At 38.5% G+C, this 17,568-nt stretch overlaps 1 protein-coding gene across 1 annotated transcript in view; it reads right to left on the reverse strand.

Moving 5' to 3' along the window:
- Window positions 1-17,568, reverse strand: part of DLC1 (DLC1 Rho GTPase activating protein) — a 132,928-nt gene that overhangs the window by 72,123 nt on the left and 43,237 nt on the right. The window contains exons 2-4 of the mRNA XM_044062500.1: window positions 16,442-16,513; window positions 12,916-12,997; window positions 583-646 (exon numbers count right to left, since the gene is read on the reverse strand). Coding sequence (XP_043918435.1) covers window positions 583-646; window positions 12,916-12,997; window positions 16,442-16,513 — 218 coding nt within the window. The remainder of the gene's footprint in view (window positions 1-582; window positions 647-12,915; window positions 12,998-16,441; window positions 16,514-17,568) is intronic.

Here is a 17,568-nt window from a genome sequence, read left to right on the forward strand (position 1 = left end):
ACAAGAGTCTGATACTGAGAGAGAGAGAGACAGAAATTCCAGCTTGGAAGCAATTCCTTTACCTAGAATTTCAAAAAGTTTCTTCTAAAAAGCACATTGCTTGCCAATTCATTTGTAAATTGCAGACATTTTTATCTCAGTGGTAGTATTGTTTTAACATCATATTACAATAACATGGACAACATAATTCTGTACAACTACACGTGGAATCAGATAGGAAACACTTATTACTATACTCTTGGTATTACTACCCCTCCCCAAAATTGTTTTGAGAATAGGATAAGTCACATTAACTGTCACATTTTCAGAATGAAGTAGTCATGCTTTTGGGTGTGGGATCTTGACCAATCAGAGCAGCAAACTACTTTTCCATCAGTGCTGAATGTAAAAGAGGCTGCCCTCCACCCTTAAACTTTGCCTGCCTAGTTCTAGATGGGAAGGGTTAGGGCACACCCCTTACTAATGGGAATAACAGAAAATGTCATACAGTGATGCATAATGAGAACTTGTTGTGCTACACTAGCTGTTCTGGGAGGCATAATACAGTAATACCATCTTGGTCATCAAAAATAAACAATTTACCTTTTTCCTTTGTGGACAGATTTCCAGCTTCATCACTGCGCACTTATTCAGTGTGTTTAACCGCCTGTACAAAAGGAGTAAGAAAAAGACAAATTAATAAATGAATATGGAATCAGAATATTTCATACTTTCAAAAAACTTTTATCATTCCATTTTGTCTCTTTCAACTGAAAATGAACTCATTTGGATATGGAACTATAGATCCCCAAAAGAAAATACCAGATAATATATTAAATGGTACAATTAATACATTTCCATTTGAAATGGATTATTCTTGAATGAATGAAAACACAAGAAAATAAATCCAATTTTGACTTCAGACTAAATGTGCAATTGCAGAGTACCGCTAAACATGTTGCTATGTTTTTTTAAGCTCTTTTTACTTGACCTACATACTGTTAACTTCAGGCTCCAATATGATCAGCTCCCCCTACTCCCATCCTTAGAGGTTGCTAGTTGCAGCTTCCCAGTTTGTCTAATATTGGAAAGGCACACAAGGAAGTCACAAACCCCTCATGTGTAGGTTCGCTGAGTTCTTTCTGACATGCACCTCTAGGTGGAAGGGGGCCAGTTGAGGAGCCATCATACTGTAACTCAAAGTGGGGTTTTAGCTGTAAGCTCTACCTCACTCTGACATGCTGGGCTACTTCACCCTAGGGACATATGCAATGAGGGAAATGCCATCATCTCTCTGGTGAGGTGTCCATCTTTGCCCATCTCTTATTCAAGAAATGGGCCTGTTATCATGATTAAAGAATTACCACCAGGGCTCATAATGCAGCTGTGTCCCCATCATCCCCCTATGCCTCTCCAGAAGAGGCAACCATTCCCAGAGGTTCAGGCCACTATGTTAAACCTTGGTAATCTGAGTCACAGTCAAAGCTTTATCCCATTTTGCCAACAAAGCAGGCTAGATGCTGCTACATTTTTACTGTACCCAGACAGCTCTTCTATATTACAAAGTGCTTACTATGTGACTCCATAAAACCAAATACTCATCAAATGACTGGTATATGGCCCATGACATCAACAGACCAGATGCGGACAAAATAACAATTCTTACATCTAAACAATAAAAACAAATAAAACAAAAATACTGAAATGCAATCCACACATTTATGTGCTCTGACATTTCAACATATTGTTAAGGACCTAAAAGTGAGATAATTTTCTTTATGCATTTGCCAAGTTTCTCAGATAAGTGCTGACAGATACTTATAAACAGAAAAAAAAAAAAAAACAGAATTTTGCATTATGTAACTTTTTAACTCCAGAAGTCTAGCAGGAACAATTACCAACACATTACAGTAGTGGGGAGGGGTTAATAATGTTGCTGGAAAATGAACATCAGAGGGCTAAATAACTTGACAAAAGACCCAGAATGGTCACATAGCAACTGGTGGCACATGAACCACTGATTTCCATGTTCTAAGTGAGTGTCCTAACCAGAAGTGAATGTTTAGGTCACCAACAAACAAATTAAATAACTTCTTTAAGCATCTCTACCTCATCTCTGTTTCACAAGCAGGTGTTCCTCTCATTTTGTAAATCTTCTCACTCTGCGATGAGATTATACCATTATACCACACTCCTGAAATCCTACGTATTACATCACATGCTCCTGAAATACCCACTCTCCTGAAATCCTACATGTGAAATCGCATGTTCGTGAAATCCTACGTGACACCCCACGCTCCTGAAATCCTACATATTACACCCCACACTCCTGGAATCCTGCACATGAAATCGCATGCTCCTGAAATCCTACAGGTGACACCCCATGTTCCTGAAATCCTACATGCGACACCCCATGCTCCTGAAATCCTACATAAGACGCCATCACTTTGACTTTCCATCAAGTATCTTTGACTTTCCATCAAGTATCCTACTTGGCTAGGGCGGGACTTCCCCATTCCACCACATACACCACAGAGGTTTTCTTCTAAAAATAAGCACATTTTGGTGAAATCCACCCAATCAACATAAATACATTAAATAAATTAATTCAGCTGGAGAGGGCTGTGAAACTTCAGCCAGGTGCTGCCAGATCTGCTCACACCCAGAAGAAAAGACTTCAGCTTACAAATGCAGAGCTACATTCATTATCCGGCCTTTTTTCTGAAAGGTGAGCGAGTGTCACCAGGTACACGTTATTAACCTTCATGACTGCACATTTCCTGTAATGCTTTACTAGCTACTCTCCTGTCACATGACCACTGACACAAACCTGGCACATGCCCTTACCCTCCCTCCCGAGGCCAGCTTCTTTGATGTGACAGAAGAGATATTTGAAGCTGGGACTGATAAGGACTTATTCGTGGCCATAGCCTCCCTCTGTGAATATTTCACCGACAGCTGTTCACTCAAATGAATTACCCTGTAATCTCTTTTGATAAAAAGAGAACAAGTACAGCATGAAGAATGTGTAAACATGAGAAGTGTGCTACAAGCAAATTCTTTTACCTGGGCTGTCTGTTACTAGGGAGCTTAGGAACAGATAAAGAACTCCAATTTTCATTACCTGCAAGGGTACTACAAAATTACGTCCAAAAACTGTTATGGGCTGGACACATGTTTCATTCTAATCTGTGTTCATACACACACTTCACTGTTCAGCAGTATTTTTCTCTACATCCAAGACAAATTACTCTTTCTAAATTCAAAGTGGTTCAAATTCTAACTGAACTCTAAGATACACAAATGACTTGACAAAGTAAACAAATCACAGATTACAAATAAAAAGGCAATTCAACCTCCTTTTGGCATGTTTTCTGCCTTAGAAACAAATGCAAGATCAAAAGTCTTCCTAAGTAAAATTCAAATGCTCAAAACCTGAGCAATCCAAAGTTATGTTCTAATCTAAAATTAAAAGGAAAACTGAAACATTTGCAAAATGTTAGTGGTCCAACAGGTAGCAAACTCAACCTAGGTGCAGAAGGCTGTAGGTTCTATTCCCAAGCCAGATAGCTGGATTGCTGACACTGCAGGGCAGCAGAAGTCAGTGCTACACTCCTGAGTATGTAGTCCTTTGGATGAGACATTAAACAGAGGTCCCATCTGCTTGAATAGCTAGCAGCATAGGTGGATGTAAAAGATCTCACTGTACCTATTAAAAGAGTGGGGGAAGTTCCCTGATACACTGTTCAAAATTCCCCAAGTAGTAGACATACCATCTCAGTCATCCTGAGAAAAGAGGCCAGTAGCCTAGTGGAACTGACCCAGTCATAATGGATAAATAAATAAACCAGTCTAGTAATAAAACAATGGAAATAAATATCATTTACTCAAAGCAAACTACATTTCACTAACAATATGACTAAACCAGCCGTGTAATTTCCCATCTATAAAAGCGAGCCAGAAAACAGCAAATACTTAACTCCTCACCACCGCACTACAGTCATCCTGTGTCTAGTTAACAAATTAATAAAATCTATTCATCCACATAGCATGTCAGGCTCTGATGGCTGTTGCCCATCATTAACCTTGCCATAAAAGCTGGTACCTTCACAGATATCTGTGAAAAAGCCATAAATCATGAAGGCATTAAAGTATTCTGCAAAATCTAAAAAAAAAAAAAAAAAAAAAGCAATAAGCCACTTTTGAGTGAGCAGGAAGAAGGTCCAGAATTAATTGTAGCAGACATCTCTGCACACAGATCAAATCATGAACTCAAACCAAATGCGAAGTCACAGGATCCCACTTTCAGTTTGACCCTTGAACCATGTGACTGACCTACCTTAATTGGTACAGTTTCTCAAGGCTATTCTTACTATTATGTATCTAGTACCCTTTTTCAGGAAGCAAATGCTGTAGTTTGTTGAACATAACTTTCAAACGTGCATATAAATACAAGCATTTTGGTTTAGGCATGGGAATGGCAGGGACCAGCCTGCCTACAGTATTTTTGAATTTTTAATTTTTGGTGGAAAGAATAAATAAAGTCTAGTGTACATTTCAACTCAAATGCCTTTGGTGCAGAGTTACCTTCAGTGTTTTTAGCTTTTGTGCTTGCTCACACAGACACACACACACACACACACACACACACACACACCTAACTCATGGCGTGGGCTGTTTCATAGCTCTAGCGATTCCAAGTGCAAAAACCACTACAATACTCTCAACTGCAAATAAGAACACCGCTGTGTAGTACAACTATCCATTCACTGAAAATGTGGCCCAAGTAAACTTTGTGTGAAACAAATGGATACAGGCCATTAGAACTGTTAGTACATAACCAGAAACAAATCTGAATTTGTGAAAACTTCTGAACTCGAGTCAAAATGTGATGCAGTTTTCATCAATTTCATTTTTTTTCTGTTACCTAAAATTTTGTTTTTCTCTGAGAAAAATGCCCAATACCAATAAATATCAGACCCAGTACAGGAAAGTTGGTCTTGAAATCAGTGGTTTTGAGACTGCTCCTACGAGAAAGTCTCTACAAAGGGAAGAAATGAGTAGCTTAGATGGCATTATCCATGGCAAATGCTATGTGATGGTAAACAGAAGTGCCTGCTAGTGTCTACCAGAAGCAGCAATGATCCAGGTTCAAAAATAAGCCAAGGCAGTTGCATGGTTTGGAAGAGCACATATGACATGGTGACATGCTAAGAGATAAGAATGCAGCAAGGTAACAGGCATGCCTGAAAAGTTAGTGGCTGCCCAGCTTGGCTTCTACCTTCCGCAGTGTCTGGACTATCTATGCAGCAAGCAAGTAACCACATTTGGACATGCATGAAGAACTTGGGAATTTTAGACTATAGGTTTTATGCACACTAAAACATGCAGCTTTTAAAAGGATCTGCTTAGTAAAAATGTAACGTGAGGAATAAAAAAAACTTTTTCACATATTCTTCACTTGTGTCTAGAAGTTCTGCACTCTGTCTTAACTTAGTATTAACTTTCCATTAAACTGTATAGAGATGTATTTTTATGCTTAAGAAATGCTTACTACATTTGCAGATTACATTCAGATTGCAAAAACAAATGTGACCACCATGTTCCTGAAAAACAAAACAGCACTGCCTGCATGTTATACAGCACAATGAAGTGCTACCATAGGTTGTATATTACATGCCCTGGTATGCACACAGATTTATTTATTTATTTGCAATTTGTTTACTAGGAAAGTCCATTGGGCCACAAGGAAGCCATTTTCAATGCAGTCCTGGGGAGAAAAACTCCAGTAAATTGCAAGTATAATAAGTTTCAGAATTACAAGATTACAGGATAACAATTCCTACAAATTTTACAAAACAGTTTCAGACATTAGAAAGAGAATACATGGTAATAACAGTTACAATAAATTAGCCTGTGAAAAATTCCATTATATACAGATAAGTTACAAAAGTGCAAAACCAAGCTATCTACACAATGACACATGGCACTTGCTAATAAAAGATCTATAATAACTGATTTTGCAGAAGCATTTCACAAATAAAGGCTGCAATGTAACAGTGTGCAACCTAAACATATGCTCTTAAATACTACTTCCTATCTAGTGGAACAGTATGTTCCAAGTACTGGAGTGCCATTAAAAGGGATGGAGTAAGGAATGAAACTTGACAACAAAAAAATGGGGTGAGAAACATGTCTAAGAAAATTGTTCCTTTACCGTTTGTGGGATTAGTTTTTCTAACCAATTTAGAATATGCAGAATTTACAGTGCAGTCTTGTTCCATCTATTTCATTTTTCACTCTTTTTTTCTCCATGCTTGATTTTCTATTTCATATTGTCCAATATTATTTTTTGAAGAAACTTATTCAGACTTTCTGACACGGGTTATATTACAATCGTCGTATTCTTATTTGCTACAGTTCTGTATGTAAAAAGCTTCCTTTAGCACCACTGAACCCAATAATGCTAGTTATGGGCTGACCTGGGGTTCTCAACTGGATCACATACTTAAGAAAATTAAACACATTCCTTTATAAATAAGCCAGACTTCAAAATGACTTAATACTACTTGCTGTTCTACTACCTAGTAATTTCATATAATAAAATATGGTGTCCATTCTGCAGATTTTTCTGATACAGCAAAACTAAATTATTCAATTAAACTATTGATTTCTGATGTAGCCAACAGATGCTAAGATTGTATTCTGGGTTTGCAGATATGCATACTACCTACAGAACAACAGCTGAAAACAGGAGGTCGTTACCTTACCCAACAGCCTCACTCCACACTTACTTACCTTGCCAACAGAGTTCAAGTACTTGACCAAACACAGGAACAATTCTTACATGAACTTACCTTCCTCTGACAGCACAATGGACAATAAATGTACAAGTCTGCTACAGTTTTCAATATTGGTATTTTGAGACAAATACATGCCAAATCTAACTATGCTTTAACAATAAAATGTACAAGACAATTATATAGCATAAGGTTGGGAGGCAGGGAGGTTTCTTCGTAGCCCAGAGGCACGCAGATCAATTTCTAACTCCACTTAACCAATAGAAGCAAGGTTAAATGTCAACAGCCAATCATTATGCAATTATTTTGAAATTCTTCAAGGAAAGTGCTAGCCAACATGTTAAACCATCCATGTAGTAAAGAAGACGCTTCATAAAACTGCCCGGGAGAAAATCCATGTATGCACATACTGCTGTGACATCTAATTTTATGAGTTCAATCAAGTTATACTCCCAGTAATTTTCTACTCACATCCCCTGCAATTAATATTACAAAGGCAATGAAAATTTGAATTATGTTTTGCATTTCATGAGCATTCAGTTACTTTGTCTGCTTTCACAATTCTCTACAGACTAATAACTCTTCCACAACAAAAATAACTTCATATACGTTTGTGTTGGCAGGTGGAATGGCTTTCACAAACTTCATCCAAAAAATTTTGTTGTAACCACTAACTTTCTCATTTTGTTTTCTCTAGTTCTCTTCACTACGCAAAATGCTATCTCAGGTATGACTATATCATTCTGAAACAAGCGGTCATGCTAATGAGAAAATAAGAGTCCAGCATTACCGCCAAACCAATAGACAGGGAAAGAAACTAAAAAGCAAAAAAAACATTTCAGACCAGTACACAAGAAAGACAGATTAAAAATGCAAGCAACCAGTCTGTTAAGGGACAACTCTTTTGGGACATGGAAATACCACAAAATCTTACCCCACTGGACAGAAACACAGATTCTGCCCATTTTCTTTTGTGCCATGACAGGAAACTAGAATGTTTATGCCAGGTCTTAAGACAGAGTGTCTAGTTATAGTACCCTTGGAAGGGAAGTGTCTAACTGCCAGTACCACAGAAAAGGGACTCTTTTCTAACAGACGCATTTAAAATAATGTTCAAGTCTTGGCAGACATAGCCAGTGGAAACCAAGGTTCTAAGGGCCAGTGATTTTAAACATTCCTGCTTTGGTTTAAACACAGTCAAAAGCCTATTCTCATTGTATTTTTATTTTCCCTTGTGGACTGAAAATCATAAACAAAATCACCAGTAGCTTTATAAGAGAAACAGAGAGAGAAAGAAAGAGATAGGAAGGATTGAAGAAAGTGCCACAGGAGGGAGCACTGTGGAGGATGTGGCAACAACTGCTGGACTGCCCACAGCATTTGTTTACCTCGCAAAGCCACTGTTTATAGCAGAAGTTCTAAAGGCCTCCTCCCCTCTGCTCTCAAAAACAAGACTTGTATATCTATTGAAGTAGCTGGTGGGTCTCGAAAGCAAGCAAATATAATGAAAAGGTATACAGGGCCCAGTAAGGGCAGCTGTATGTGTCAATATTCATGGCAAGGCTGGGCACTATGACCTAAGGACTTTTGCTTAGGAATTCTGTCAACATAATTCTGTGGTATGCTCAATCGAGTTTGACAACTAAATGAATGAATTTAAACTGATCATGTCAGAAAGACAAATGGTGGTACAGCGGTTAGCGTTGTCGCCTCACAGCAAGAGGTTCTATGGTTCGATTCTCGGCTGGAGCACCTTCTGTGCGGAGTCTGCATGTCCTCCCCATGGTCTACTGATGTTTAAAGACACGCAGGTAGGTGCGTGTGTGAATGGGCGTGTCTTTTTTGAAGGTTGGGCATCGGGCTGGCACCTCGGCACCGTAAAAATCTACTGCCAATCATTAGTGGACCGGAGTTCCACTGTGGCGACCCCTAACTGGGAAAAGCCGAAAGACAAGACAAGATGCCAGAAAGGCAAACAAAAAGATACAGAAAAAGCATCACCTTCACCAGCATGATCCATTATCGGAAACATCCATAGGGTGCCATCTGATTAAAGTGCCTTAAATAACAGGTCATGAAACCTTGAGGTGACACTGGAGCCAACACACATACACATAAAAACACTGAACTGGTGGTTGCAAGTCGTACAAAAGGACCAAGTGAAGCAGATGTGCTAGTATACAGCGAGTTAAACAACACTTCACTGGAATTGTAAAACTCCCAAGGTCAGGATATGGCACTTGGTGAATGGAATGAAACCTCTTCTTATACTGTGGTCTACATGGCTTCTAGGCAACTGCATATAGGATTTCTGCAGAACCAAGGAGAGGAGGTACTCTTTTCTAGTAGTTTCTTTTGCATAGAGGTAGCAAACTCTGAAAATATAAATTACGAGGACATAGCGATTAGCACCATCAGACTTTGCTGAAGGAAAGCATAACAGGGACAACAAGAAGATTAAACTAAAGGGGAAACAAAAAGGTCCAAGAACTGGGTAGGAACTATCAAACTCTACCACCAGAAATATAGTCAGCAAATTAAATATTTAAAATAAAATGAAAGCATAAAAACTGAAAGAATACTATTTATCCAGATCCTTGTAGGAAACAACTAGGGAAGATTTCTGGTAATCGACTAAGTGAGTCACTTGCTGTCACTGATGAATATCAAAGGTTGGATTTTTGGACATAGTCTGTGTGGTCTGGATACCACCACTGGCTGAAATGCTAAAATTCTGCTACCAGCTCCAGCAGTCAAGTCTTACAAGGGCTGTTACAGCAGCATTGTGCAAAATACTCAATGTCCCAGAATCTACAACAACTTACTTGCTTGTCACACAATCCTGAAAAGAGATAAAGTCTATCAAAACAATTTTGTTCCCAAAGGAAAACTCAACTGACATATTTGACTGTATATCAGTTATATCAGTTGACTACATTTTTAAATAAGACATTGCATCCCATGTACAAAAGTAGATTTTAATTCCATGATGTTGCAGCATAAGTTTTTCTTTATTAACAGCAGTACTCTCAAGTCATTTATACACTGAGCTTAAAGCATCCCAGAACCACCACATAAATAGAGATGCATATAGTGATAGATAAATGTTTGCACCATGCTAACAACTATTTGTTATTTTGTGTGCCATACAACCAACTATGGTTATGAAACATATAGCATAATGATACTATTAGCTGCCACGGTCCACGTTTGTTGCAATATTAACAGTTACACTGCAATTTATGAAGGGAAGAATGCCTGCTTATACTAAACTGTACCCTGGTATACACAAACATTTCATGAACAAACTGGAATAACAAAATAGACCTTCTCCTGTGTAGATCTTCTCCCATGACTGAAAACATTCTCAAACTGCCAAAACCCATAGGATTAGAAAAAAGATGTTAACAGTTACAATGCTGAGTTCATGACCACTTTGCTAACAAAAGTCATTGCATTTATGTATGCATACTGACTTCGCAGACACAGCTTTAATTCAGCATGAGTCTGCAAGGTTTTCTAACTTTAGATAATTACTACATAATAAACAAATGATCAGAAGTAAAAGCAACACAGCCTGCAGAAGAATGTCTGCGGAGGTCTATGCTGTGCTACACAATGTATTTAGCAACATCTAAAATGTTTGAAAAACCTATTCTATGGTTAATTTATGTACTCCAAAACTAAGATTAAAGTTTTGTAAGACCAGAAGTTTGGATTACATAGATGAAACTTTGTTCTTCTGGGCCACAATACAAGCAATTGTTGAAAAGCCAACTGAAGTACGTTAGAACAAAGGCTGCTTCCAATTGACAGTCTAACATGGTTTCCTCAGTTCACATATTGAAGGGGTTGGTACAGCAGTCTGGAGTAACAAACACAGATAACAGGAATGAGGCATACTAGATCTCGGTTTGGAAGGGTGGCAAGGAAGTTGTGCATGAAGAGCAAGACAGACCACTTTGTTCTCTCTGACAAGCAGGGCAAGAGGAAATGACCAGACTTCCTGCTTTTTATTTAACTCAGACTGTTGTTTGCAGACAGGAATGTCATCACTATTAAGCAGTCACAATGAACAACAAATACTCATTTTCTTAAATGGCTAAATGTAGATTTAGCTCTAGATGAGGTTTTCTAAAAAAAGACAGTATGAAAAAGACGACTACTCATTTTCACAAGACAGAATCTCTTAAAGATATATTTTCTATGTAAAAAGATGAGAATGAACATTTTTGGTTCTTCTAATACAGTTTCCCACTTGCTGCAACCAGATGAGAGAGACCTGGATGGAATTCTTTCTCTCTCCCTTCATGGCATACAGCTATGCTGAGAGGAAATACAACAGGCCCAGTTTTCACAAGGCAGACTGTTGTACACTCTCAGCTCTGTACAAATAGCTGTATCAGCATAATGGACACATATGTCAGGCAAAGTTCCCACTTTGTTTTTGAAAGTGGGAGTTATAAATCACATTAGCAGTCTATTGTACTTCCGAAAATATCCATTACTGATTGAAGGAAAGATTTCTCTGCACTACTAAAGCAGATATTTCTACTTAGGTGTTTTCCCTCAGAAAAATATTGTGGTACATCAAACTATCTTATGTTTATAAGATTCAGTGACCTGCAAAATGTTTACCTAGGTAGCTCGTGGTACTCTAATTTCAGTTTTGGTTTTAAAATAATGCTAAATTTGTGTCATTTCCAGTGAACCAGAAGCATTCTTATAACAGGAAATTTTATGTGAGGTAAAGCCAGCAGCCCACACCTGGACTTACTGCCTTTCTAGGTAGTCACTACACACCAGAGGACCTTGGTGTGGGGGTGGGGGATCAACTGAGGCCTACCAACCCTATTACTGCACTACTGGTATTCTCATTGCACAAAGCAACACATTGCGGTACTGTGGCAGTTTTATGGAGCTGCTTCTCATGCTACCAGTTCCTCATCAACTGGGGAACCACTGACAGAAAAAGGGGAGCGGCACCCGTAATGATAGCAACTGTAGCCCAGTCGGGATGCTCCATCTGCCGTGAGATGCTACTGCCCCAGGAGACAGATGAACTAGTGTAACATAATGGCTGGGATAACAGACTGTTAAAAATGGTGTTCATATCCAATAACAAATAATATGATTTAAGTCTGTACTGTGAATTTTTACTTTGCATTAGGACTGGGTGTGGCCTATAGCTATTCAGCAACAAACTACATTGGAATATTGGCTTTAAGCTTCTTCTTCAAAAAAAACTTTTTTGCATATATCAGATTGGTAACCATGTATAGTGCATAAATAAACACTGATAAACAAACACCTGCCTGAAGTTGTCATCTGAACCACCTGAAACCTCTTTGTAAACCCATTTTATCTTAAGTCACGCACACACACATGCATGTGTATGCATGAGGCAGAAGAATTGTTTCCCAAAGTACACATACCTGAATATAATCCATCAGTGTTAACTTTCTGCAGTACAAAGATCTGTAAGCCTGTATACATTGTTTGTATAGTGTTCATATTACACAAGAAACCTCTTGGGAATATTTAGTCACAGAAGGAAGACACATTTGTTAAAAACCTACTCATCTTCACACGCAATGCTTGGATTTTAAGATGCAATGTGAATATCTGGGTCACATAATTATACACACCCATGAACAGTGATTTCTGCACCAATCTTCATTACTAGAAAGATCTTGCTTTGGTTACATTTTTTTAAAGAAAATTACATTTATGTGTAATCAACTAGAAAGAGGAATCCTGGGAAGGGTGTGTTACTAAGGTGAATCCCATGTACAGGATTTCACATTTTTTTTGTTAAGCAGATAGTCTGGTTACACTGAGATTCTGAAACAAATACAAGACAGAGAGAATTCACTTTTTAGATCCTGCAGCTATGGAAGCGCTAAACTTCCAAGTCAAATATTGACATCATTACCTATACAAAGCAGGAAGAAAAAAATATCTACAGTGATTGTATTGAACTCAATGCATTTTTCGAACCATCTTTCATGATGTCTACTTTATATCATTGTAAAAAGCAACTTGACTGCTTACTTGCTCAGTAATCTTCTCTACCCTGAAAAGGGTTAATTCAGATCAGTGTTCAATCCAGATAAAAATAATGTCCGATACAAACCTGCATAATGCTTCTATGGCATCTCGATCCAAAAAATCATGGTCTTTCTTAACAGAGTTTATGTTGATGGGAAACAGTAGATCTGTGGAAGGAAATCAAGACAGATGGGTTACTGGAGAGATCTGAATTCCCAGAGGAGTCTCACCCTTCAAAGCAAACAGCTGCTTCCTCACCACCCCTTTACAGCAACAGACTACATACCCATTTGGAAATAAATTACAGCTTCTTTATCTCAATACTGATGCTAAAAGAAACTTTTAACTAAAGTTTAGATATATGCGTGCGTACACACACACACGCACACACACGCGCACACACACGCGCACACACACATACATATATTTTTTTAAATGGGGTAGAGTATCCAGCTGACAAGAGCAAAGTTATGAAAAGAAGAAAACATCAAGGCAAAAAGTACAGATGCATTGCAATGAAATAAACAAGTCAACGTGCAAACAGAAAACATAACTGGGGATAGTTAAAAAGAATAAACCACGCAGGAGACAAGAGTACTCAACAGCATATCTGCTAACTAGAACAACTGCATATATTCCTTCTTACTATAACACTTAAGGAACAGAATGATATGTATTTTCATCACATCTGTTTCTGTAACTACCTGCTTGGATCATGATTTGCCATTTTGTAATGAGTGTTTCGATCACATATTGCAGCATTCAGGTCAAAAGCCAACCCATCAGACCCATGTAGGAACACTGTCAAAGGACACTTGCATTAGCCTGTGTGTGTGTGTGTGTGTGTGTGTGTGTGTGTGTGTGTGTGTGTGTGTGTGTGTGTGTGTGTGTGTGTGTGTGTGTGTGAGGTTATTAACTGTCCATAAAATTACAGACACTCCATACACATTATGCAGCCTGACATGTCTGTAAAAATATTTGAGCATCCATGGATTTGTAAAATACCTACAAAACTTAGAAGGAAAAACAATCCATTGCCTGGTCATTCCACCTTTTGGGAAACATCAGCTAGTCTGTAATTTGATTGGTTAACTTGCAGTAAAGATGAGTAAAATAAACACTAAAGCCCTTTTTCAGTCAAACAAATGATCCCACCTAGTGCCACAGCACAATTTGGGCGCTACTGTCAGAGACCATTACTTACTTCATATTGCTATTAAAACTTTGTAAATAACTTGACATTTTCTCCCTGGGATAGCACTCAATGTTAGACCTCCCAGATGGAAATTCCTACTTAACAAGTGTAAAGATAAACAAATTCTCTTTCTGAGCTGTGTGTATAACAGCAATGAGAGCAAGGCACCTTCTAAAAACTATATAGTTTGCTGTCATTGAGACTGAAGAGATTGGCAGAACTGACGAGATAGTATTCGGATGCAGGGTGCCTAGATAATAACACCACATAATGATACAAAGACTGCTGACAAATATGTTGCAACCAGGGATTTGATTTAGAAGTACATTCTGTCCTGATCCAGGGCATATTACAATATAAAAGCTGTAAGTGATTTGGGGGAATGACAAATGCTGAAAGTACAGTACTGCTTTGGTAACAGAATACTAGCCCTTGTGATGCATTGTAAATGCTTGTGAAATGTGAACAGATGAAGCTCGTTTTGGTATTTAGATGAAACTGGGAGTTCTCACAGAGTATTGCATGGCATAGCTGCATATCCTGTGCTGATACTGATTTTTTTTTGTTTTGTTTTGTTACTGCAGTAATGCCCCCTGAGTCCAGCTAGGAAGGTTATAAAATAGCTAGGATAATGAAATGATCAGATGCCATTGTCCTGCAGGACTGGGGACACTAAATCATTTTAAAAGTTGGTATGGAAGAACAGCTGTGGCAGGGCTTGCTACCCAGTGATGTGAACCTCGGTTGTGGATTGTTTCTATTGAAGTGGCACCCCAACCCCATGTGCAAAAATGGTAAAAGAGGTTGTGGCTGGATGGAATTTGATAACAAATATAAACTTCCTTGAAGACAGCACTCTTTCTATCAGGGGAAAACCTTGGGTATGGAATCCATACTCTTTTTCGTAAATGTAGAATTTTAAAACTGCACAGAAAGCACTGGGAGATTAAAGTATATATGTGTGGACAAAAAGCATCGGAAATGCACAAATAGGAGTCATTTATTGTTCATGCCTGCAGTCACAGGCTGACATCTACTCAGTGATAGAGCACTGTAGTGCCCCACAACAGTTCTACCTGAAACTATGCTTAGTTTAAGTTTACAGTTTCTACTGTATAAATATTGGAGTTGATCATTTTAAATGCTTAGCTGCTCATGTACCTATGTTCTCTGTATCTGACAATCACTGTTTTGTATATGCAAACACATACGCAGACACAAAAACATGTCTGTAGAACATACCTTTACTTTTTTGACAGCAAAATGTTTTGAGGGTTGGCAGGGGGGATCACTTCAGTAAAAGTGGAGTTCTGCACTTTCACAAGAATTATGCTTGTACGATTAATATGAAATGTGGACATATGGGCACACTAAAGAAGCAGTGCATGCCTGTATTATGTACTGCTGGAAGTGGGTTTATAGCCAGCCAAATGCATGGCTACATTTCTCTACAGAACACCCGCAGGTCCAAGCAGCTTGTTTCCACCTCAGTTTGGGCAGACTGCCTTGTAACAGTCTAATAGTATGCCTCTACTACTGCCATTAAATCATGTATTCTGCAGTGGGGATTGGCATAATGGCTAAAGTGTTCACCTTACAAACACAAGGTACAAGGTTTAATTCTCTCTTTTGGTCACTTTCTGGTTATTAGCTAGGCATGCAATAGTCTGCAGACAGATTTACCTGTAAGGGCTAAACCTTTTGGGAAAGTATGGCTAGGCTTCTAGAGATCCAACAGATCAATATCCCAGTTATTCAAAGACAATAAAACTGTAAAGCGTGAAGGGCAAAAATGAATTTCAATATTACAATCCCAAGATTTTGTCTCACCATATGAACTTCGAACCTCACCCACTACAGCCACTAGTGTATCAGACAGTCTCCAAACCCTCAATTTCTTCTTCTCCCAGCACTTCAGCTGACAAGTTCTGATACCCTTGATAAGTGTAAGCATGGGCCTGGGAGATGAACCATTTACAGGTTACCTGTTTACATTAGACACTCAGATGCAAAACCAGGAAGTGTATATATATATATATATATATATATATATATATATATATATATATATATATATATATATATATATATACACACACACACACACACACACACACACACACACACCTCCAGACACAGCTCCATGAAATCAGATCACAATTCGATTGTAGCGACTCACGTAATTTCCTGCACAGTGTTCACCTTCCTTTCCTCAGAAATATGGTTAAATACAATGCTCATATTCCCAGGCCAATATACAATATTAAGAAATTCCTGGTCAGTAAGTCCGTAACAATTTAACTGCTTATAACACAAACCGTGCCTACATCCATAGCACAAAAACACACTGCATTACTCTTCAGTTTTTTTCCATAATACAGTAACTTTATGAGACGTGATCACAGCCACAACTTACCTTCATACATCTGAGCATACTGTGGGAAACCTGCTGCCCGCAGCCAGTCGCACGCATCCTTGGCTTCGGATTCTGTAAGAAATTACAAAAAAAGGAGCAAGATTACCCACTGCTGCTTATGTGTTGCTCCAAAACTTCTCTAGTACACTGATCATGCAAACAAGTCAGTGTTTGTAATGTAGATAACTTACACTTTGTGCCAGGAGTAAGCGATTTTTGATTACTTTGCTTTCAAAAGAATTCTGGCCACGTACTTTAATAAAGCACCCCAAACCATATTTAATCATGCATAACAGAGGTGTGAATATGTAACAGCAGCATCTCCTACTCAGGCAGTTGGATCCCTACATGAATGAGCATTTATACTACTGATGGACCAGAGAATCAACACTGAGACAAGCGAGGACAAGGGATTCCATTCACCAGCACTGCCACAACTCAGAATATGATGAAGATGAAACAGAGCAGGATAACCCACATTACTTAAGGAGTGCATAGAGTTTTCAGTGTGCTTGACAGTTATATTACATACACAAACACTTGTGTATGCGTGTGTGTGAATACAATCTCATGAAACATGTTCCCTACACCTAAAGTACAATTTATGTCAAACTAGAGGAAAGAATACATGGGTATACCCCCCCCCCCATCAACACCATTGAGTTTCTGTTAACATTTCGGGATTTTGTGACCTTTTATGTTACTTCTAGTTTGGTTGGGCAGTGTTTTGAGGGAGGGGGGGAGGCAATGTTTAAGGGAAGGGAGGGAGGGCTTTTATCATCTGACTTTCAGTTTGCATTTGACAGTAAGTTTGGGGTGGTAGATATGGTATTTTTTAAATTAGTTTGTGTGTTAGTTTTATTTATGTGCTTTTTGCTTGCACTGAAGTGCACTATATTTAGATATCAGGCTGCTTGGTTAGACTGTTATCTTGGGAAGAGTTTAGCTTTTGGCTCATGAAGTGGCATATTTTGGGCGCCACTGCAATGCTTTGGTGTTTGAAGAACCAGACAGACGTGTGGCATCACGTCACAATGTCAGTGCGATAAAAAGAAGCTGTTTGCTGTATTACTGCAGGGAATATGCTGTTGAATGAAACAGATGATGGATTTCTGAGGTACACAACT

The sequence above is a fragment of the Protopterus annectens genome, chromosome 2.part1, assembly GCF_019279795.1.
Source record: "Protopterus annectens isolate FY-2018-M chromosome 2.part1, PAN1.0, whole genome shotgun sequence".
In the NCBI taxonomy this organism is placed as follows: domain Eukaryota; kingdom Metazoa; phylum Chordata; order Ceratodontiformes; family Protopteridae; genus Protopterus; species Protopterus annectens.